This window comes from Rhinopithecus bieti, unplaced genomic scaffold (assembly GCF_001698545.2).
Source record: "Rhinopithecus bieti isolate Rb0 unplaced genomic scaffold, ASM169854v2 scaffold_51680, whole genome shotgun sequence".
Taxonomy (NCBI): Eukaryota; Metazoa; Chordata; class Mammalia; order Primates; family Cercopithecidae; genus Rhinopithecus; species Rhinopithecus bieti.
Window position 1 is genome coordinate 65180 of NW_016820066.1, and position 24799 is coordinate 89978.

Here is a 24799-nt window from a genome sequence, read left to right on the forward strand (position 1 = left end):
AAGAATAAGAGTTCCCGGAACTGTTCTTTCTGTCACTTTTAAGTAAGAAGTGTGAGATTCCTTTTCTAATCCTGACCTATGATATTGAAACCACACTGTTACATGTTTGAGTCATTTCTACACCTAAACAAGCAAACAGATAACCATTTATCAACTTCTGGCTACTGCCCCTATCTCTCCACCTTTGTCATAGTCAAATGCTTGGAAAGCAAAGTCTATCTCTACTACTTTTCTCACTTAATTCAGCTGCTACTCAATTTTATCTATTCTGCAAAGTGGTATGTAGTACTTTACCAATTGCAATTTAATTTTTTTAAACTGCCACTTAAGTACCATTATATGGCTTTGCATGTTTTTCACAGACATGTATTTTTTCTTTGTGAAACCAAGAGTTGAAAATACTTCTCATAATGTTTTTCATTTTTGAAAAAATCCCCAGAATGGAATATCTTTATATAAAACATGAGTCCATTTTGCCAAATCCACCCTTACCTTCGTTATGCACTATGATATTCATGCTGGTTAAGAACATTTGTGGAGTTCATTCTGCTATGTTATTGGTTATTAGAAAATAACCTAGAAGGTAGATACCATGCCTAAAAATAATTAACTTACTCAAAGGGGATGAATGAAAATATAATCTATAGACCTAAAATTATTTATGAAATGTAATTAAAAGTCACTTTCAATTATTTTTAAGAATTAAATGTACTAGATTTTCACTGAAAACCACCAGAGTTCTACTTACATTTTTACCTTAGCTTAGTGTTGCATATTATGCTTGTTTTCATGTAGTATTCATTTGAAACTCTACTTTCTTATATTCAAGGTCTCATATAACACTGAAAATACAGTGACATAACAGAAGGATCGGAAGTTTCCCCAATTGCTGGATTGCCACAGACTGATCCGGCAGCTGTCATTGACATTGAAGGAGCATGTTTATTTAAGGAATCGTTTTTGAATTAAGGCATGAAAAGTCAGACAAGGTAATATAATAAACAAAAGTTGGTAGCTGTTTTAAGTAAATACTGCTCGAACTTTGGGAACTGAAAATTTTAAGAATGGACAATTCCTACCGTTCATCTGGTTAGAGTCCAGGGTTTTTTTTGGGGGGCAAATTGGGTCTCTGACTCAAAAGAAAAAACTTTCATATAAATAATAAATTTTTAATTAACAATGGAAAAAGGGCGTATACAAAGTGAAAGACCAGAAAGGAAAACAAAAGTAAATAATTAAAAATTGAAATATAGGATGCTATTAATATTTCCATTTGTTTTCAAAGGATGTTTCAGTGTTTTTCTGCAAATGTCATTTGTGTTAGCATATCAAATGGTTTAACTAGGCAGAAATAATTGGGTAAACCCATGTTGATTCCATGTTATGTTTTATTTTCTTTCTATAGTAACTGTCTTTGTTATATTTGTGCTAACATAGGCAGTATGACAATACTTTTACCTAAAATCTCACATGTTAAAATATACTTTTATAGCTTTTGAGGTACAACATACATAAAATTCATTCATTGTAAATGTACATTTTAATAATTTTTAATTATAGGATTTGCAGTCATAACCACATTCCAGATATAGAACTTTTCCATTTCCCTCCACATTTCCCTCAAACCCTTTTGCAGTCAGCTCCCATACTCATTACTAGTCTCAGTCAACCACTGATTTGCTTTGTCTCTCTAGTTTTGCCCTTTCTGATATTTCAAATAAATGAAATTACATAATATGTTGTCTTTTGCATGTGACTTTTTACACTATCCTTATCTAAAGTTCAGTGGTTTTCATGAATAAGCACCTATTAGCTTTGTATATATTTGGTCCATTTCTCGAGGGCTGAAATGGTTGTTTGTAACCATTGTCCAGCTTTATGGTCAAAAGGAGTGGTGAAAGGTTAAATGTATAATTACTTGTCCCAGGTGTTCCAAGGCTTTATAGATAGGATAACCACAAAATTCACTGTCCAAACTTGAACCTTTTGAGAATGAAAGAGGATAATTAATAATTAGGCTTGGCAACAAGATAGACTGGGACAGATCTGAGCAAACCAGCACCTAACAGTTACTGTTCTTATAGGCTATGGCAAGATGTTTGCTGTTTATCCAAAGAAGACTAAAAAGTCATTAAATCAGCAGAGTGATATATTTGAAAAAGAACATTTAGATGAAATGTGTGGAAAACAAATGCAAAAAGGGTAAGAGTGAATGGAGGTAGATTAGTTAGTTGGCTAATGCTGTTGTCTGAAGGTTACTTGAGCGTTTTGCAGGGCGAGTGGAGAGGGAAAGTAGACAGGTTGGAGAGACTTTAAGGAGGTAAAGTCAGTTAAATTTAGCGATAGTTTTGGGGATCAGAATGTTCCACTTTGCTGGAGAGTGTTAAATGTTAAGTCAGAGAAGTACCTGTAATGTAGAAGAAACTAATATCAGGTGGATATTGGACTATATGACCTGGAATTTCTTTTACAGTTTGAAAAATATGACATTTTTGTGAAAGAATTGGTGTCATAGTCAAACAGAGTGAGAAATAATTTTTCGCTCAACCACTAAATACCTGTGGGACTTTCAGCTATATATTTTTGCTCCTCCGAGCTTCCATTTCCTCATTTGTAAAATGGAGATAAAATACAACCCGTAATGTTGCCATGAGAACAAATAATGCAATGTGTATAAATTACTCAACACAATGCCAAGAACTTTTAAATATTCAATAAATGGTATTGTTATTACATATTTTTTCATATCGTTGATCAACCTGATCAGTTATCCAAAACCTAACATTGGGAGAGTAATTGTTTTTGATATTAAGTCTCCTATGTTTTAAAACCCAGAGAAAAACCTCTGCTTGTATATATCCCAAATGAGTGTTTTATAGAAATAAAACCCTTCTTAGTTCTAGGAAACTTGAGTCTGGCAAGCTTTGCAAGTCCTCTGAACCTATTCTTAGTGCAATTGCTCAACTCTTAAGGTCCCATATGAGAAAATGAGCTGCTCTTAGCTTATTTAGTGTGAAAGAATGCTGTCCAGTGTATTTTGTGCTCTCTTGAAACGGGATTCAGAACAGGACAGCAACAAACCCCCTTTTTATACTAAATCATATCCTCCTTCAATCAATAGCTCATACATTTTATCTGCTAAGAACATAGCATAAAATGTTTAGTATTGTAAGAAAATGCAAAACTATCCTCCAGAGTGACTTTACCCGTACATTCCCACCAGAAATGCATAAGTGATCCAATTTCTGTGCATCTTCACCAGCATTTATTATTATTATTATTATTATTATTATTATTATTATTATTTCATTTTAGCTATTTTAACAGGTGTATAGTAATATCACATTGTGGTTTTGATCTGCGTTTCCCTAATGGCAGTTTATGTTGAACACTTTTTTATGTGCTTACTCACCATACATGTCTCCTCTTTGGTGAAATACCTACTCATTTATTTCAATCATCTTATAATGGGACAATTAAATTTTACTGCTAAATTTTTAAAAGTTCTTTGTATATTCTCTATATTTCACCCTCTAAACAGGATTTTTATGGTGCAAGAGTTTTATGACTTGATGAAGTGCAAGTTGTCTTTTTTCTTTTCTGTAACATGCTTCTATTGTCATGCCTAAGAACTTCTCACCTAGCACTAAATCCCAAAGATTTTCTTCCATGTTCTCTTTTAAAATTTTAGAGTTTTACATTTCAATCTTAAAGCCATTATATATTTTAAATTAACTGTTGCATATGGTGTGGGATTTAGGTTGGGAGTTCATCATTTTCCCTGATGATGTCCAACAAGATTTGTTTAAAAGACTATCTTTCCTCCATTGATTGATTTTGAAACGTTGTCAAAAATCAAGTTGGATATATTTGTGTCAGTCCAGTTTTGGGCTTTCTATTCTGTTCTCTTTATCCTTTGCTAATAACACCACACTCAGGTACAGTGATTCTTCTCACTTTATGATTTCCTTTTAAAATTATTTTAGCTATTCTACTTCCATCACCTCTGTATATAAATTATAGAATAAGCTTATCTATATCTATAAAATTCTTATTTTATTGTGAAAGAAATTTATTAAACTTATAGATCAACCTGCCAACATTTGACATTTTCACTATGTTATATACACTACTATATATTTTACTATACCATACCATACCACATATGGTAGATCTCTCAATTTTCTTAGATTTTCTTTGATTTCTTTCATTGGTGTGTTATAATTTTCAGATTATAGATGCTGTACAAGTTTTGATACATTTTCACCTAGACATTTCATTTTTAGAGTGATTATAAATGCTATTGTGTTTTCAATTTCAGTCTCCATGTTTGTTGCTAGCATATAGAAGTGCTATTGATATCTGTGTGCTTATTTTGTATCTTCTGAATTTTCTGAACAGTTATTTATTCTATAAGCATTGCTTTTGGATTCTTTGGCATGTTCTACATAGACAATCATGTCTTCCACACAAAGGGATAGTTATATTTCTTCGTTTCAACTATTTTTTATAACTTTTTCTTCCTTTTATGCCTCATTGCACTGGCTAGGACTTCTAGTACTATATTGAATAGGACTGATAAGAGTAGGCATCATTGCCTTTTTTCCAAACTTAGGTAGAAAGCATTCAGCCTTTCACCATTACATGTGATGTTAGCTGTACGATTTTTTAAGGTAATTTTGATCAGGTGGGGGAAGTTGTTCCTCTCTGTATTAGTTTCCTAGGGCTGCTGTAACAAACTACCACAAACCAGGTGGCTTAAAATAACAAAAATGTATCCTCTCACAGTTTTGGAGACTAGAAATTAAAAAATAAGGTGTCAGCAGAGTCACGCTTTCTCTCTAGGCTCTAGGGAAGAATCTGATCTATGCATTTCTCTTAGCTTCTGGTGTTGCCAGCAATCCTTAGGGTTCTTCGGCTTGTACATTTATCACTACAATCCCTGCCTCCATCATCTCATGCCATTCCCCCGTGTGTCCCTGTCTGTATCTCTTTTCTTGTTCTTATAAAACCGGTTATATTTCATTAAGAATTCATAATGACCCCATCCTGGTTTGATTACATCTGATATGACTCTAGATTAAAATAAAGTCATATTCATAGGCACTGAAGTTAGGACTTCAACATATATTTGGGGAAACGTAATTCCTAATTCCCCTATTTCTAATTTTTTGAAAGTCCTACCAAGAATGTGTGTTTAATTATGTCAAATGCTTCTTCTGCACCAATTGATAATATAATGCCATTTTTCTTCTATAGCTTGTTCAAGTGGTGGGTTACACTGATTAAATTTAAAAATTATTTTAATTATTATTATTGCATTCTCTGTATCTGGTTTTCCCATTTGAGTAATGCTGTTCTCAAAAACATGAGTTAGAAATGTTCCCTCTTCTTTCTATTTCTGATAGATAATGTTTAGAATTGGTTATAATTGTCTTTTAAATGTTTCATGGAATTGTCCACTGAAGTCATCTGGTACTGAAGATTTCTGTTTCAGAAACTTTTTAAAATGATGCATTTAATTACTCTAAGTTATATGCCTAGTAAGATAATTTATTTCATACTGGATGAGTTTTGGTAGCCTGTGCTTTTCAAGTAATTGTTTTATTTATTCTAAATTGTCAAATGTGTGTGTGTAGTGTTGTTCAGTATATTTCCTTAAGTATCTGTTGAGACTTGCAGAGTCTGTGTGATATCTCCTCTTTTATTTCTGAAGTTGATCATTTGCAACTTTTCCCTTTAATCACTGCCAGCCATTTTAGAAGTTTGTCAGTTTTGTTGAGTTTTTTTAAAGAACCAGCTTTTGTTTCATTGGTTTTCTCTAATTTTCTGTTTCGTTTTAATTGATTTTGCTCTGATTTTGTTTTCTTTCTTTTGATTACTGTGGATTTATCTTAATTTTCTAGTTTTCTGAAGTGGGAGCTTAGATCGTTGATTTGAGGCCTTTTCTTTTTTTCTGTTGTAATTATTTAGTATTACAAATTTCCTCCTGGATACTGCTTTAGCTGCATTTCACAAATTTAGTCTCTTGTTTTTTCATATTTGTTTAGTATTTTTATTTCATTCGCTATTTCTTCTTTGACACAGGGATTATTTAGAGGAGTGTTGCTTAATTTACGAGTGTTTCAGGATTTTGTTGTCTTTCTCTTATTGATTTTAATTAGTTCATCATGGCCAGAAAAAATACTCTGCATAAATTCAATCATTTGGGCTTCTAAGTAATTTGCTTGGGCAGGGGCCTATGGATAAAAATATAAATCAACAAAATAGAGGTAGATGGAGTGTTCTACAAATATCTATTAGAGCATGTTGGTTGATGGTTTTATTTAAGGTTTTTTTGTTTGTTTGTTTACTTTTTTCCCCCTAATTTTCTGTTCAGTAATTCTAACATTTGATGAGAGAGAGGTGTCGATATCACTGTATATAATTGTAGATTTGTCTTTTTTTCAGGTTTGTTTTTGCTTCACATGTTATTTATTGATTGATTGACTCCTAACAATTGTACACCTTTATGGGGTACATATTATGATACACACACACAATGTGTAATGATAAAATCACGGTGTTTAAGATACCCATCACCTCAAATGTTTATCATTTCTTTGTATTGGGAACATTTGAAATCTTCTGTTCCAGCTATTTTGACACAACAAGAAATTATGGTTAACTATAGTCACTCTACTGTTCTAGTTAACACTAGAACTTATTATTTCTATTTAACTGCATGTTTGTACTCATTAACTAACTTCTCTTCACCCAACCTCCTCATCCATCTCTATATCTGGTAACTATCATTGTACTATCTATCTCCATGGGATCAACATTTTTAGCGCTCACCTATAAGTGGGAACATGATATTTGTCTTTCTGTGCCTGGTTTATTTCATTAACATGATGATCTCTGTTTTCATCCATGTTGCTGCAAATAAAAGACAATGATTTTATGGCTGAATAGTATACCATTGTGTAAATATGCCTCATTTTCTTTACCCATGCATCTATTGATGGACACTTAAGTTGATTTCCTATCTTGGCTATTGTGAAAAGTTCTGCTGTAAATATGGGTGTGCAGGTCTCCATTTGATATACTGGTTTCCTTTCTGTTGGATAAATAACCAGTAGTAGGGTTACTGGATCATAAAGTAGTTATAGTTTTAGTTTTTCTGAGAAATCTCCATATCATTTTCCATAATGGTTGTACTAATTTACATTCCCACAAACAGTGTATGAGTTCCCTTTTCTCTGCATCCTTACCAGCATTTATTTTTTCTCTTTTTCCTAATAGCCATTCTAACTAGAGTGAGATGATAGCTTGTGGTTTTGATTTGCATTTCTCTGACGATTAATGATGTTGAGCATTTTTTAATATACCCATTGGCCATTTGTAAGTCTTATTTTGACAAATGTCTATTCAGATCCTTTGCACACTTTTTAATGATGTCAGGGTCCCACTTGTTCCTTTGGGCTTAGGATCTGAGCAACTGGGTTACTGGTGCTGTAGGCACCCATATGAAATTAGTGGAATCAACGTGTTGCCTCAGGGATGGATGGATTTCATGGCTGCTGGCCCTCAGGACAGAATATACTCCAGATGTGGGTCTAGTCTCAAGATGGCACCATGCCATAACAGCCTGTGTTGTGAGGCTGGGGGTGTCAAGAAAGTTCCTGCTGTGGGAGAATACAGCCGTGTTGGATCCTGGCAACTATCCACGCTGGACTTGGGGCCTATGAGGACTGAGAGACTTCTCTATAAGGATGACTGCTGGTGTCTGTGGTGCTGATGGGGACGACCAAAGGTCTCCAGCTTACTTTTTCTCCGTTAGAAGAATCCATTCTGGCTCTGGTCTGATTCTGCTGTGGGAGACAGTGTGGCAGAGACAGGATACCTTGCTCCCCTGTCTATGGAGATATCCTGGGTCTCTGTGCTCCACGGAGATTTCGCAGTACTCTTCAGTGCACTTCCTCATTCACTTTAGTCAAAATACAGTTGTTTGTGGTTTTGGTCCCTTATTGTGGAGGATTGAGAGCCAGGCAACTCTAGTCAGCCATCTTGCTGATATGGTACAGCAATCAGATTAGTCCAGATTTATTTTCAATTAATGTTACTAAGATTCTGTTAGATGTTTGGTTTAAAATTGGAAGCAGTTTGTTTCTTTCTTTTATTCTGATATATTTCTGCAAGCATTAAGTTCAAGGGCAGTTTCTACAGAAATATAAAATAGACTTAGTTCATTAGATCACAATAAACATTTTTCTGGTGGATAAATGCAGTTGTCAGAAATTCTATGATATACAATTATGTATGAAAAACACATTCAAAATATCAAAAAAACCAAACCCTGAGTCTTCTGTATTGAACCCTGATGGCCCTGTTATATTGAATGAACTACTTAGAATTAGGGATAAATCTGAAAATCTCAATAGGGTATTTTCTAAAGTATAGATTTTGATTTTGTTCTATTTTTGTTCTAAGGACATAATTATATACCCTTTATAATATTGATGCTGGAGAGTGATTTTTTAAAAGATTCAATAGCAAATAATTATCCCCCGTAAGTGCTTCTAATGTGCAGATTTGAGGTACATTTTAATAACATAGGGTCACTCCTGTGGTTGAAGTCATGTGTTGGCCATGTCTACAGTCATCTGAAGGTTTTACACAGCTGGATGATCAATTAGTTTACTTTTATAACTGGAGATGTTTATGTTGGATGTTGACTGATAGTGCCTCCATGTAGTCGCTCTTTAATGGATGCCCCGGATAGTTGAATTTGTACATAGTGATTGGTTTTCCATAGAGAGCATATTCCGAGAGAAGCAGTAGAAGATGCATGGCGTTTTCTGACCTACACACACAAATTCAACAACAATCACTCTAGTCACATTGTATTGGTTACCAAAGGGTCAGTATATTGGCCTGGATTTACGAAAGGAAACATAGATCCCACCTTTTCTTTTTTTTTTTTTTTTTTTTTTTTTTTTTTTTTTTTTTTTTTTTTTTTTTTTTTTTTTTTTGAGACGGAGGTCTGCTCTGCTCTGCCGCCAGGCCTGGAAGTGGCAAGTGGTGTGATAGGTCAGGCTGCCACTTGCAGGCTTCCGCCTCCCCGGGTTTACGCCTTCTTCCCTGGGGCGCTCAGCCTCCCTGAGCCAAGGCTGGGACACAAGGCCGCCCTCCGCACCTGCCCAGGCTAGTTTTTTTTTTGTATTTTTTTAGTAGATGAAAAACGGGGGTTTTTTGCACTTGTGTTAGCCCAGGAATGGTCACTCGATCCTCCGACGCTCGTGAATTCCGCACCGTCTGGCCTCCCAAAGTGCTTGGGATTACAGGCTTGAGCCACCGCGCCCGGACAATCCCACCTTTCTATGGGAAAATTGTTAAAGAATGTGTAGGCTTGCCACAGTGGAGTGTGCTAACTTGAGTGTTTTCAGCTTCTTCTAAGGCAAAAAATTTTCTCCAGATTCCTCCTGGGTATTGTCAACCAGCTGCAAGTCTTTGGGTGGCAAGGATCAGATCTTGATGGGTAACATAACCAAGCTACAGAAGAAGGTGAATTTAGTTTCTCTTCATGGGATTATTTTCTTTTTTTTAATTATACTTTAAGTTCTAGGGTACATGTGCACAGCATGCAGATTTGTTACACAGATATACAGTTGCGATGTTGGTTTGCTGCACCCGTCAACTTGTCATTTACATTAGGTATTTCTCCTAATGCTATCCCTCCCCCAGTTCCCCACACCCCAACAGGCCCCGGTGTGTGATGTTCCCCTCCCTGTATCCATGTGTTCTCATTGTTCACCTCCAACTTATGAGTGAGAACATGAGGTGTTCGGTTTTCTGTCCTTGTGATATTTTGCTAAGAATGATGGTTTCCAGCTTCATCCACGTTCCTGCAAAGCACATGGACTCATCCTTTTTTATGGCTGTGTAGTATTCCATGGTGTATATGTGCCACATTTTCTTTATCCAGTCTATTGTTTATGGACATTTGGGTTGGTTCCAAGTCTTTGCATGGGTTTATTTTCTACAGCAAATGGAAACTACCTGCTTCCTTACATTAAATCTGTTTAAAACTTTTTTTAGAGGATTCAGTGATGTAAATAAGTTACTGGATATTTCTAACTTATTTACCAGCCCTCGGGAGGCTACACCTAGGTGGGTATTAGAAATTTCAAGTTATCTTGAAGATCTAGGGAACTGAAGGGATATATATAAAAAAAAGGATAGGAAAACAGGCAGACCTAATTATATTCAGGATTTGACTGGTTCCTCATGAATCCAGTAATATTTCCTTTTCTTTAGGGAATCAAGAGTAAAATAAGTTCTGAAAAGGAACGACCCCTGTCCTAGTGACTATACATTTTTCTTGTGTGCTGGGCATACAGGGAGAGGAAAGAAGGACAAAGATGCATCACAGACCCTGTGGTGGTAGCTACTCTCTTTCCTAAATTAAATATGTAAAGCGTTAGTGTATCAAGGGATAATTTTAAACATAATAATACAAAGTATTCTGAAGAATCAGTATAAAAACATAACAGAGTTCAAAATATCAAAATAAGCTATCTATTCTTAAAATATTTTATGTGCATATAATTGATTAGCAATAAGTAAAACTTTTGAGAAATATGAATTCCGTATTTTCGGAATATCCTAGTTTTACTCATGTCTGCCCTTTGTGATAACATTTAAAATTATTTTATATAAATGAGCATTATGAAATACACCAAAAACTATAATGTACTTCTTAGGAAATGAGAAATCCACCATCTCTTGGCCACTATCACTAAGTCCAGCTCAGTTCTGGTAGAGTATAGGAATTAGAAACAAATGGTTTTCTAGTAATATAAGCTAATCATATTTTGAAATAGTCACTTGGGATCTTGCTACATAGAAATTATCTTGTTATAAAGTGAAAATCTTCTGTAGATGAGCATTTTCATTAAGAAAACTAATTTTAGGGCTGGGTGTGTGTGTATATAGGCGTGTATATAGGCATGTATATGTGTGTATATATATAAACACACACCTAAATACATATAATTTAAGAAGTCTTTAGTGAATCATGCTGCCCACATTGTTTAAACCCTCTCTAACTCATTAACACTTTTATACCACAGCTGAGTCTCCATTTATTTCTAACAACAACAATAAAGCTACTGTCTTTATAAAAAATGATGGCATATAAATAAAACTTGATGTGACTTTATACTCATTAAAAATTTTGTGGATTTAGAACATCTTGGTGAATATTTGGGAAACTAATTTAGGGCAACACTTTTTGATGGCTCATAAATTTCTGTGAGTGTTGTGTGATATTCTGACATAGTATAGCAATTCTATTTTATGCGTATATGCATATATTCATTTACTATGATTCCTTCTTTTGTATGTACAGTCATGCGTCACTTAACGACAAAGATATGCTCTGAGAAACGTATCCTTAGGTGATTCCATCATTTTGCACACATCATAGAGTGCATTTACACAAACCTAGATGGTATAGCCTACTGCACACCTAGGCGGTGTGGCATTGCCTATTGCTTCTAGGCTACAAACCTGCACAGGATGTTACTATACTGAATAACGAAGGCACCCGCAACACAATAGTAAATATTTGTATACCTAAACACAGAAAAGGTACAGTAAACATACAGTATTAAAATCATATGGACCCACTACTGGGTATATACCCAAAGGATTATAAATCATGCTGCTATAAAGACACATGCACACATATGTTTATTGCGGCACATTCACAATAGCAAAGTCTTGGAATCAACCAAATGTCCATCTGTGACAGGACTGGATTTAAGAAAATGTGGCACATATATTTACCATGGAATATTATGCAGCCATAAAAAAGGATGAGTTGCGTCCTTTGTAGGGACATGGATGCAGCTGGAAGCCATCATTCTTAGCAAACTATCACAGAACGAAAACCAAACACCGCATGTTCTCACTCATAGGTGGGAACTGAACAATGAGAATCACTTGGACTCGGGAGGGGAACATCACACATCGGGGCTATCATGGGGAGGGGGAGAGGGGGAGGGATTGCATTGGGAGTTATACCTTGATATTAAATGACAAATTGATGGGTACTGACGAAAGTTGATGGGTGCAGACACCAACATGGCACAAGTATACATATGTAACAAACCTGCACGTTATCACATTACCCTAGAACTTAAAGTTATAATAAAAAAAAATCATATGGAACAACCATTGTATGTACAGTTCATCATTGACCAAAATATAGATGATAAAGGTCTAATTTTATTTATTTCAGTATCGATATTGAGGTTTCCCAACATCATTTATTGAAGGCACTAACCTTTTAAAATTGTGTGTTCTTGATGCCCTTGTCAAAAATTGCTTGACAGCATATGCTTAGGTTTATTTCTTGGCTCTCTATTCTGTTCTACTGGCCTATGTGTCTATTTTTATGACAGTAACATACTATTTTAATTATTGTAGGTTTGCAATATATTTTGATATCAGGTAGTGGGATGCTACCAGCTTTTCTTTTTGCTCAAAATTGCTCTGGATAGTTGAAGTGTTTGGAGGTTACTATTTATTTAAAATATAACACTAGAATTTTTCTAGATGCATTAAATCGATAGATCACATTGGCTAGTATGGTCATTTTAGCAATGTTAATTATTCAATCTCATGAAAACAAGGTATTTTCCCATTTGTGTTTTTGTCAATATTTTAAATCAAATTTTACAGTTTTCAGTATGTAGATCTTTTATTTCCTTGGCTAAATTTATTTCTAAGAATTTTATTCTTTGTAATGCTATATAAATTGGATTACTTTCTTGATTTCTTCTTGGAAGAGTTTGTTATTAGCATATATAAATGCTACTGGGTTTTGTATGTTGATTTTTCATCCATCAATGTCAGTGTTACTGAGATTATGTATTAGTTCTAACAGGTTTTTGCGTGTGTGTGTGCGTGTGTAATCTTTACAGTTTTCTACATATAGGAACACACCCTCTGCAAACAGGGATAGATGATAGTATTTCTTCCTTTCTGATTTGGGTTCCTTTTAGTTCTTTTATTTGCTTCATTGCTCTTGCTGATATTTCTAGTATGTTACATAGACATGCAAAGAGGGGCATTTTCTTGTACCAGACCTTAGAGGAAAAGCTTTCAGTTTTCTCCATTGATTATGAGTTAGCAGTAGGTTTTTCATAAATGGCCTTTATCATGGAGAGGAAATTTCCTCCTAAACTTAATTTGTTGAGAGTTTATCATGAAATGATGGAACTTTGCCAAATGCTTATTCAGCATCCATTGGGATGATCATGTAGCTTTAGCTTTCATTCTTTTAATGTGGTATATCACGATGATTGATTTGCATATGCTAAACAAAACATGCATCTCAAGCATAAGTCCCATTTGATTATGGTGAAGAGCCTTTTAATGTATTGACAGAAATGGTTTACTAGTACTGTATTGATGATTTTTGCTTCCATGTTCATCAGATATATTGGTCTGTAGTTTTTTTTTCTCCTGTTGTCTTTGTATGGCTTTGGTGTCAGGGTGATCCTGGTCTCATAAAATGAGATTTTATCTTTTGGAAGAGTTTAATAAGGACTGATATTAAATCTTCTTTGAATGTTTAGTAGAATTTAGCCATGAAGCCATCTGGTACTGGACTTTTCTTTGTTGGGATGCTTTTAATTACTGCTGCAATCTTTTTTAAAATTGGCCACTTTAAGCATTCTATTTCTTATTAGTTCAGTCTTGGTAGGTTGTATGTTTCTAGAAATATGTACATTTCCTTCTCGGTTTTCCAATTTGCTTACAGATAATTGTTCATAATAATCATTATATTCCTTTGTATTTCTGAGAAATCAATTGAAATGTCTCCCCCTTTATTTCATATTTGATTTTTTGGAGTATTCTCTCTTTTTATCTTAATCACACTCATGGTTTGTCAATTTAAAATTTATTTTAAAACATTCTTTGTTTTGTGAAATTTCTATGACTTTTCTATTTTATTTATTTCTGCTCTTATTTTTTATTATTTTCTCCCTTCTGCTAACTTTGGGTTTAGTTTATCCTTTTTCTAGTTCATATGAGTATAATTTAAGTGGCTTATTTTGAGATCTTCCTTTTTTTAATGTAGATATTTATCATTATAAGATTTCCTCTTAATACTGCTTTTCCTGCATCCCATTAAGTTTTGTTTTGCTGTGTTTTCATTTCCATTTGTCTCAATACATTTTCTTTCTTTTCCATGAGACATTTTATTTGTAAATATGTATTACATCTCTAGAAAAAGAATCCCAGGATTTTCCCTCCTGTGTGTTTTCGTCTTGCTTCTTCATGGTCCATGATGCCAGCTAAGGTTGTCAGTATAATGAAACCAAACTGGCAGAATGGAATCAGATTATTCTGCCATTTTTCTAGACCTTTAAGTTGCACATCAAATCTGGGCTGATCACTCCACACTTGTTTAGCCTGCCTGTGAGGTTCACAATTTTCCCAGCTCTGTTATCATCAGTGATTTCAAATTTGCCAATGTAACCATATTTCATCATCACACTGAGAAGCCAGATGATGACTTTGGAGCACGGCCTAATAAGAACCTGGTGTTTGCCTCTCTTTTCAGCATGTTGATACTTTTGAGAGCATCAGCCAGGACATTCATGCACACCATTGTGGCAGTGCGGAAAGATGGCGGAAAGAGGACAGGAGGGGAGAGCGCATGCGGTTATGGGGACAAGATATTTTCTAATATTCCTTTTGATTCTTATTTGACCTGTTGGTTGTTCAGGTCCGTGTTAATTTCCACGTATTTGTGAATTTTCCTAAATTTCTCCTGTTATTGATTCTCAGTTTCATACCGCTGTGGTCAGAAAGGATACTTGATATAATTTCAGTGTTCTAAAATTTGTTGACTTGTTTTGTTGCTTAACGTATGATCCACCCTGAAAAATATTATGTTGCCCTTAAGAAGAGTATATTCTGCTGCTGTTGGGTAGAATGTTCTGTATATAACTGTTATGTACATTTATCTAAAGTGTAGTTGAATTCCAATGTTTGTTTATTGACGTTTAATCTGGATGATCTATCCATTGTTGAAAGTGTAGTATTTTGTTTCTTTGATGGTGTAATATTTCCCTGATTCTTCGTGATCTTTCTAGCCTTGCTAAGAAGTTTGCTCATTTAAAGAAGTTATCTTTTCTAGACTTTATGAATTGACTTCAGTAAATAAAAACTTTCACCTTTAGGGGAACAGGGCACATCGGGGTGTATTGTGGCATTGGGTCTAGTTCTGTAGTGTTCTAAGTGTGGTGGCATGCAGTAGCTTCAGGCTGTGAGATATTAATATTGCTTTGGCTCAGGCAACTAGAGTCTGTAACATCAGCAACTGTATGATTCTTGGCTGCAAGAGATATGGGATGCCCATGGTGGCTGTGAAGACCCTCAAGATCCTTAGTGTTGACTCTGGGTCAAGAAGCAAGAGGCCAAGGCAAGCAGCAATGAGGCTAGAGCCAGCAATGTACACTCAGTTTCAGGGACCAACTATAGACACTTCTGTGGAGGCAGACGCCAGCTGTGGGCTTGTTCGTGGTGTCAAGGGCTAGAGCCAGAAGCAGAGGTCAGGGCCAAACTCAGGTGCAGATGTAGTGGGGGCTGGCACCTGCCCTTGAACAATTGCACAGGCCAGCTATGGTATGGTGATAGGAGTCTAGAAGGGTGAATGTGCTTGGGCAGCCACATGCTAAAGGTGAAGGTATGCACACACTTGTAGCTACAGGAACCAGCTATTGGTTCAAGCACGCTGATGAGGGCAGGTCCCAGGGGTTAGGACACATGGAACTGCAGAGACCTGGGATGACAGTGTGCACCAGCCTAGATGTGGGAGTTAGCAGTTAACATGCCATGGTGGAAGCCAGGGCTATTTATAAGCACAAGTGTGGTGGTTGTGCTGGGTCCCTGAGCTGGAGCATCCATAGTAGCAGCAACTGGGCTCTGGGTTGGAGGGAGGGAGATGAGTGGTTGCTTAGATACCTGGAGATTGTGAAGGCAAAAATCTGCAGAGCCTTCAATGATGGAAGCTGCAAGGAGGTCTGTGAAGACTGTGCTGGCTCTTTGCCTCCTTAGCAGTGAAAGCTGCCAGGGTCCTCTGTGGAATAAGTCACAGAGCCCTTGACGACAAACACTGTAGGATCCTTGGCCATGAAACTTGTAGGGGTGTGCATAGCAGTTAAGAAGGCTTTTTAGGACCTCTATGGAGAATTCTGATGGAGTCCTGTGCAGAGCAGAACACTGAAGACCAGTGACTCCTGCCACATGACTGCTACTTGTAGCCTCTGCTTGTTATTCATTCCCAGCTGTCTTCAGACATCTCAGCTATGGTAGTTTCCATAGTGATCTGGGCAGGGCTAAACTGAAACTGCTCCCCTGGGAAATGTGCCAAAACATTGAGGAAGATAGTTATTCACCCCACTCTAGTTTTCCTGATAAGGGGCTCACATGCCTGGGAGTTTCTTCTCTGTGCTTGCTCAGCAATACCTGCCTAGATGATGGGGTGATGCAGCAAATTAAATTGTAATTTCTACCTTCTTTGTATGGTTGTTCTCAGGGATGTTGGGCTCCTGAGCTCATTAAGTGTTATTTTGCATAACTGCCAAATTGTTGCTCTGTATGAGAGGAAGGAAGACTGGGATCTACTACTCCACCATTTTACTGGCATCACTTTTCCAAACGTTAGCTCTCTTGATTATGTCTTATAAATCCCATAAATTTTCTTTATTCCTTTTCATTTTCATTCTTTGTTTTCCCCTGACTGGATACTTTGGAATGACCTGTCTCCAAGTTCCCAGATTCTTCCTTTGGCTTGATCAAGTCTGCTGTTTCTCTATTGCAATTTTCTTTTCTTCATTCTATTTTTTAGCTCCAGAATTTCTATGTTTGGTTCTTTTCTAATGATTTCTATTTCTTTATTGAACTTCTTATTTTGCTCATGTATTGTTTTTCTGGTGTTGTTGTCTATCTGTTCTTTTGTAGTTTGCTGAATTGCCTGAAAACAATTATTTTGAATTATTTTTCAGGCAAATTATAGATCTCCCATTTCTTTTGGGCTAGTTAATGGAACATAATTGTGTTTTATTGGTGATGTTATGTTTCTTTGATTGCTAATATTTCTTGTTGCCTTGTGCTGATGCTTGTGCATTTGATGGAGCAGTCACCTCTTTCAGACGTTAAGACTGGTTTTATTAGGAGAGAAGCCAGTCTCCAGAAACTGGAGACGTTAGGACTCACACCCACATAGGTGAAGGTGACAGACCTTCACCTATGTGGGTGTGAGTGCACCAGCTGGGTGGGATGTGGTAGTTCCAACCCTGGTAGTGGTATAACAGCATAGTCTCCATGAAGTCTGTCAGCAGAGGTCACCATTGGGAAAGTTTTCAAGGGTCCTTAGTGGCCAAGACAGCGTGTTTATAGTGTCAGTGACCTGTTTAGGTCCTTGGTAGCAAAATCTTCTAGAGTCCTCCTGATCTCTTTATCCCATGGAGAAATCTGTGGCTGAGTGTATCCCTCTTGATGTTGAGTCTGGCTCATGAGTGTACTTGTGGCAGTGGCGGCACCAGTGTTTAGTGCATGGTCCCTGTGGAGTGGCTTAAGAGAGGGATCTGAAGCATGGGCATGCATGGAGGGACCATAACTTTGAGTCTGGGATGGCAGTGGCATTAGCGCCGAGGCACAGGTGTACACACATTAGCATTGGTAATAATATGCAAGTCACGGATGTTTGTGCAGCAGCTGGGGAGCCACAGCAACTCAGATCTCGGGCATGGGTGTTTCCATTGCAGCAGTGGCTCTGATCTTCTAAGTGCTGGTGCTCATGGAGGGAATACGGATCCAGGATCTGGGGCACAGATATGTGCAAAGCAACCACAGTTCTAGGATTCAGGGTACAGACACCACCTGCTGCAGCAATAGTTCCAGTGTCAGTAGTGTAGACACATCCAGAGTGACTACAGAGTTGAGTTCTGGAGTGTAGGCATGCATAGATCAACAACAGCTCTAAGGTTCAGGGTGAGCACAGGGTTAGGGTGATGGTGGCCTCTGTTCTGGGACAGCACAACAGTGGCTCCTTCTTGGGGATTTGGGTGCAATGGCATCTCCCTCTCAAGGAGATTCCTGGTGGCAATGGCCACTGGTTACCTCAGTGACAAAACAGCCAATGTCCTCTCCACAGCAGGTTGCTGGAGTTGTCCTGATCAGCACTAAGGAGACCTCCACTGTAAAGCCACAGGGAGTCCATGTCTCTCACAGGGGCTGCTGAAATCCTCAGCAGCAAATGCTCCAGGGTCAGGGGTGCAAACACATCCAGAGTGAGCAGGTCACTGGGGACCATAGTAGTATCCACCATGTGTCTGATGCTAATACCCTTCACCCTTTTTCTTTGTCCCTAGCTGTCTTCAGATGTTTCAGGTATGCCAATCTCCCTAGCAATCTTTTCTATGTAGTTACTCTCTATTCATTGCTCCACTGTGATGCTGTAGGTTCTTAGTTGGAATCTGGAGCCTTCTTAGGGCTATTTTTATTTGTGGATAGCGTTCTAATTCTTGTTTGTTGTAAGGGAACAAAGGCTTATATCTCCTATCCAGGCATCTTGCTGATGTCACTTCTGTCTATGAATTTTAGCAATTTGATGATAATATATTTGGTCTGGACTTTTTTCAGGTCATCGTATTTGGGATTCATTGTGTTTCTTTAATGTGGATGCTTATTTCCTTTCTTAGATTTTGGAAGTTATGCCATTATTCCTTTAAATAAGTTTTCTTACTCTTTTTCTCTCTCTCTTCTCCTTCTGTGACTTTCATAATACTTGTTTTGCAGCTTGAAGGTGCCCTAGAAGTCCTGTAGGCTTTCTTCCCTCTTTTCCATTATTTTTAAATGATCCTCTCACTGGATAATTTCAAATGACCTGTCTTTGAGTTCACTGATTCTTTCTTCTGCTTAAACATATGTGCTGTTCAATTCCTCTAGTAAATTTTTCAGTTCACTTACTGAATTCCTTAGCTTTAAAATTTCCATTTTGTTCTTTTCACATTTTCTATTTCTTTGTTGAAATTTTAATTTTGTTCATGCATCGTATTTCTGAACTTGTTGGACATCGTTAAGACAGTTATTTTAATGATTTGACAGGCAGTTTCACATCTCTGTTTTTTAATGATCAGTTTCTAAAAATTTATTTTATTGTTTTGATTGGACCATTTTTTGCGTTTGTTCATGTTCCTTATAGCTCTGTGTTATTAGTGCATTAGAAAAAAAAAAAAAAAAAAAGCCTTCTATCTCAGTCTTCACAGACTGGCTTTCTACTGGGAAAGATTTTCACCAATCAGCCTGGCTAGAGATTCTGGAGGCCTTGCAAACCTTTTATGTAGATGTGTCTTTTCTGGACTTGTTCATGTATATTTCTATTTAGAGAGATGTGTTGGTTTATTTCTTTTTTCAGGAAGTTATAGTCTCTTCTTTCTTCTGGTGTCTGTCTGCTGTACCATTAGTCCTCTGAAGCAGCAGCACACCACTCAGCCTTTTTTTGTTCTTAGTAGTCCTCAGAAATCTAGAGCATGCTAAGCTCCATCAGCATTCTGAGATAGCCAAATCAGAAACCAGTCCCTTGAGCAGCCTCACTCTCCTGTGAAGTCAGAACATTGGATGTCTGGTTCAGCCTTCTTTTTCCTTCCCTACAGAGAAGCCAGAAGCTGAGCATTTCTTCCCAATTATGTGGCACTGTGCCAGCAGGGGGGATAATGGCAAGAGGGTGCCAATAATTTTCCTACTGGCTTCAATATAGTTTGTTTTATGCTCTACTGTGCTACAAAAGCCTCTTAACTGGCTTCTGGATTTCTCACAAAAGAGACTGTTGTTAAATTTGTGTCTTCATTTGTGGAAGGAAGGTCTAGGAGTTCCCATTCTGCCATTTTGTTGATGTAATTCCCTTAGGTGCCGTGTCTTATTCATTCTCATTTATTGTATCATTCATCATAGCCTAGCACTGGCAATAAAATATTTTAAAATAAGAACAACAGTAATAATGATGACTAAAGTATTATTGGCTAGTCCTTATAATGTATTTTTTGTGTATCAGGCACTAATCTAATGGCTTTGCAGTGACTATTAACAATTTAACAGATGTCAGCACTGAAGTAGGGAAAAGTTAAGTAAATTTTCTGAAGTCATCCATCTAAATAAAGCTATGATTCCAATCCACAGTCCATGTTCTCAAACCTTCTGTTATGATACTCAATACATATTTGCTGAATAGATCAGTGAGTTCCAGCCAGAATCCCTTCTGCATCCTCTCCTATGTTTCCCTGTTGAATCTGCTTTTGGAGGCTGAACTTGGCCTTTTATGAGTATCACTCCTGTCAATTTGAGTTTTAAATTTCTCAAAACTTCCATGCAGTATTCTCCTCTTCTTCTGTATTCTACCAAGAAATTCTCCAACTTATTTTGCAGTCCTTATCTCAAGTATAGTCAGCCTTGACATAAAGATAGTCACTTGAATCTTAAATGTCACTCAATTCACTTCAGATCATAGCAACTCATTTTCAGGCCCAATAATGTTTAATGAAATTATAAAGTGCTTTCATTTCACTCAGCAAGTGAAAAGCTAAAGGGAGGATGAGTAAATATCACCATGGAATAGAAACAGAAACAAAAGGTATTATGACTGCTTTGGTGGTCGGTCATTTTATATATAGATTAATTTACAAATGCCTGCATTTCCATTAAGGACATTAAATAGTTCCAATTTTTATAGATTCAACATTTTTGTGTGTGTGCATTATTATTATTATTATTTTGAGACGGAGTTTCGCTCTTGTTGCCCCAGCTGGAGTGTAATGGTGCTATCTCGGCTCACTGCAACTTCTGCCTCCCGGGTTCAAGCAATTCTCCTGTCTCAGCCTCCCGAGTAACTGGGATTACAGGTGCAAGCCACCATGTCCAGCTAATTTTTTGTACTTTGAGTAGAGATGAGGTTTCACCCTGTTAGCCAGGCTGGTCTGGAACTCCTGACCTCAGGTGAACCAGCCGCCTTGGCCTCCCAAAGTGCTGGAATTACAGACGTGAGCCACGGCGCTGTGTCTTACTCTGTAGTCCAGTCTGGAGAGCGATGGCATGATCTCGGCTCACTGCAACGTCCACCTCCCAGGTTCAAGCGATTCTCCTGCCTCAGCCTCCCGAGTAGCTGGGATTACAGGCACGCATCACCATGCCTGGCTAATTTTTCTATTTTTAATAGAGATGGGGTTTCGCCATGTTGGCCAGGCTGGTCTCCAACTCCTGATCTCAGGTGATCCACCTGCCTCGGCCTCACAAAGTGCTGGGATTATAGGCGTGAGCCACCGCACCCAACCTCTTTGTGCATTATAAAAATAAGATGTGATTTTAAAAATCTTTAGAATTTCGTTATGTCACCCTGAGAAGAATGACTTCAGTAATTTTTTTTTTTTTAAATGCCTCCTCACTCTTATTTGGTAAGCATTCAGCATTAATGTTTTGACCCAGGCCTATTGCAGCAGGATTCAAATTCTTCTCATCAAGTACTCGCAAAGAGAATGAGGTAATGATCACATTTAGTAAGTTGAATTTTGTACTTTTGTTCCAGAAATCCTGAACCATTCACTGCACACTTCCTACCTGGCAGTGATCTGGAGTTTTTTGTAAAACCTCAGGCTGGAGAACTTCTTCCTTGTAACACAAACGGAACTGTCATCACTGTAGGATTTAAACCTAAAATGTACTGTAGGAAATATAAAGCAACATTAGTAATACAGGTGAGTTCTATAAAGACAATAGTCGAGGATGTTTGATGCAACTAAAGGCACTAAATAAACTAGCGAGAAAAGCTTTTACTAAATGGTCACAGATAAAGAATAACAATTTTGCTGTGCAAAAATCAACTTATCTCAACTGCTGAGTCTTGGTTTACTTTTATTTTATCCAAGAACAGAATTTTAAGGATGGTATATAACAAAAAAGTTGTCAACACTAGAGCAAAGTTAAGAAAAGTACTTTCCTTCCGTNGTATTGGCAAGATGTTGAAGTCTAACATTAAAAAAATGGAATAAAAGATAACACTTATTTTGAATTGAAAAAGCATGATGTGAGCCAGTAATCATCTGTTAAAGCCATCATTTTATTAACAGTTAAGGTAAATACAATTTTGAACATGTATTCAGTAACCAAAGTTGAGCTATAAAGTTTCACACAAATTTTATAGTAAGAGCTTTCAGGCTAAATACAACTTTCAAACTATTTCTAAAAAGGTATCTATCACCACTATCTACTTTCAGTAGCATTGGCACACATGCATGTTGTCGTATACACACAACTCCTGGTGCAATAGCAATTTCTAGATTTCTCAATCAAGCAATAATTAGCCAGTGCCATAGGCAGAAAAAAATTATTGTTTTAATGAACAGAGACAAAATATTGAATATTGTTTGAGAAAGTTATTTCTATTTTTTCATCTTTCTAAGAGTCCTTACAATCCAGGTAGTAAGAAGGTAAAGCCTTTGTTGACATTTTGCGCATACCCTGTTGCCTACATTGATACATAATTTTTATTTTATTTTATTTTTTTGAGATAGTTTCGCTCTGTCTCCCAGGCTAGAGTGCAGTGGTACGACCTCGGCTCACTGCAAGCTCCACCTCCTGGGTTCACGCCATTCTCCTGCCTCAGCCTCCTGAGTAATTGGGACTACAGGCACCTGCCACCACACCTGGCTACTTTCTTGTGTTTTTAGTAGAGACAGGGTTTCACCATGTTAGCCAGGATGGTCTCGATCTCCTGACCTTGTGATACACCTGTCGCGGCTTCCCAAAGTCCTAGGGTTACAGGCGTGAGCCACCGCGCCCAGCCTTGATACATAATTTAAAGTGATCATATTGTACTTGCTTCGGTTTGCTTTAAGGGGATTAAATGGCATCTTTAAAAATATTTTCAAATTAAAATTATGTTCATTTTATCCAGCATACAGTAGACCGTTCTGCAATTAACAGAAGGCTTTACCAACAAAACCTGTGCCTGATTTCTCTGTGTTGATTTGACAAATTACTGGCAGTGCAATTAAAGATTTTATGTGAGGGAACAAGTTATTACATGGGAACAACAGAGCATATGCCATTTTTAGCCTGAAGTGGTACAATTTGATACAGTTTATGTAGGGAAAATTGAGTTTCAAACGTTTAAGAAATCATGATTTTCTTAATTCTACTTTTATTATTGAAAATTCCAAATATGTACAGAAATAGAGAGCATAATTAATCACCATGCACTAATTATGCAGTATGAACATTTATGAACTTATAGCCAATTCTGCTTCACCTATATGCCCACTGTCTTCCCCACCTTCTGTATGAAGGGTTACCTTGTGCTAAGGATATCCAACACTGTAATTCTTGCCCTACCCCTGACAACCACGAATATTGTAATTTCTAGAACATTATATAAATGGAACCATTAAATCATTAAAGCATTATCTAAATCAAAAATATTATTTGCATTATCATTATCTTTTTTAAATGAATGATTTTAAGCATTAAGTCAATGTTTGCAACTATATTATCTTCATTTTGCCTCACTTGAAAATAAAAATGATGATTTTAAAGAACATGTCAATTAAATATTAGCCCAAACAAACCTCAATAATCTTGTTCACAAGTTTCATAATTTCCCATTCCATTAAATCAAATTTAAAATTATTAAAAGTTGTCTTTTCCCACTAGTAAACAAGATATGTAGCACTAGCTTTGAGAGACTAAAGTTTACTTATTTAGTCTGTTTTACAAAAAGTGGTGCTACTCAAAGAGAGTAGTAAATCTACTTATATCCCTTGTAGATATGATAAATCTTAATTTATGAAAATGTGAGGATTATCAGAATTATCTAACATAAAATATATGCTTTATCTTTATACTTATATAAATTATTCATGTTTTATACAGTAATATATAATATATAAGATTATATATGATTGTGATTTCATTTATAATATATAAGTAATATAAGTATATAAGTAATACTTATAAAATATAATATAGTATTCATATAAGTAATATTTATATACAGATATACCTGTTATAACTAGAGACATAACCAGACATTGATAATTTGTGTTTGCTTTTAAAGGAATAGATCATTAGCATGAAAATGTGGGAAATGGCATTGTAAATATCTTGGTTTGTATTTCCTCAGATGCAGATCTTGAAATAAGGATAGAAATCCAAGTAGCATATTTGCTATGTGATCTCAATTAACAGATGTAGGGAAGACAGGATGTGAGATAGGGAAGGGGAAGAAATCAATAAAGGGTACTTTATCCAGGCATCTGCCACAGTGAGCAACTGGAAATGAATCCCGTGGAAGATCTCTGGGAAATGGCGTGGAACACATACCTCAGAGTTTTCACACCTGAGAGGTTAAGAAAGTTTGGTTACTTATACAGTAACCGCCGCTATTCCAATCACTGATTGAAAAATGCTCTCAGGGATTGTTCAAACTCTGGTACCAGTAGAGAATACTTCTGGGGCTTCTGAACAATCTTGAGCCAAAGAGGGGCAAAATTGATCTATGAAGTTTCGCACATATTTTATAGTAAGGACTTTTAGGCTAATCTTACAATTGAAAGTTGAAGCAGGCAGTGATATGAAAACACCTGAGGGTTGTGGGTGGACACAGACCACATCTGCTAATGGATAATTATCAGTTGTTTCCATTCGTAGAACTGTGCCTTAAATATATAGCTTTCTTAATGGAAAC

General features: G+C 36.6%; 1 protein-coding gene across 1 annotated transcript in view; it reads left to right on the plus strand.

The window, feature by feature from the left end:
• Positions 1-2189: 2189 nt before the first annotated feature.
• The window catches only part of LOC108520147 (cilia- and flagella-associated protein 47-like), a 25181-nt gene continuing 2571 nt past the window's right edge, over positions 2190-24799 (plus strand). The window contains exons 1-2 of the mRNA XM_017859419.1: positions 2190-2202; positions 21644-21812. Of these exons, the coding sequence (XP_017714908.1) occupies positions 2192-2202; positions 21644-21812 (180 nt within the window). The 5' untranslated portion in view covers positions 2190-2191. The remainder of the gene's footprint in view (positions 2203-21643; positions 21813-24799) is intronic.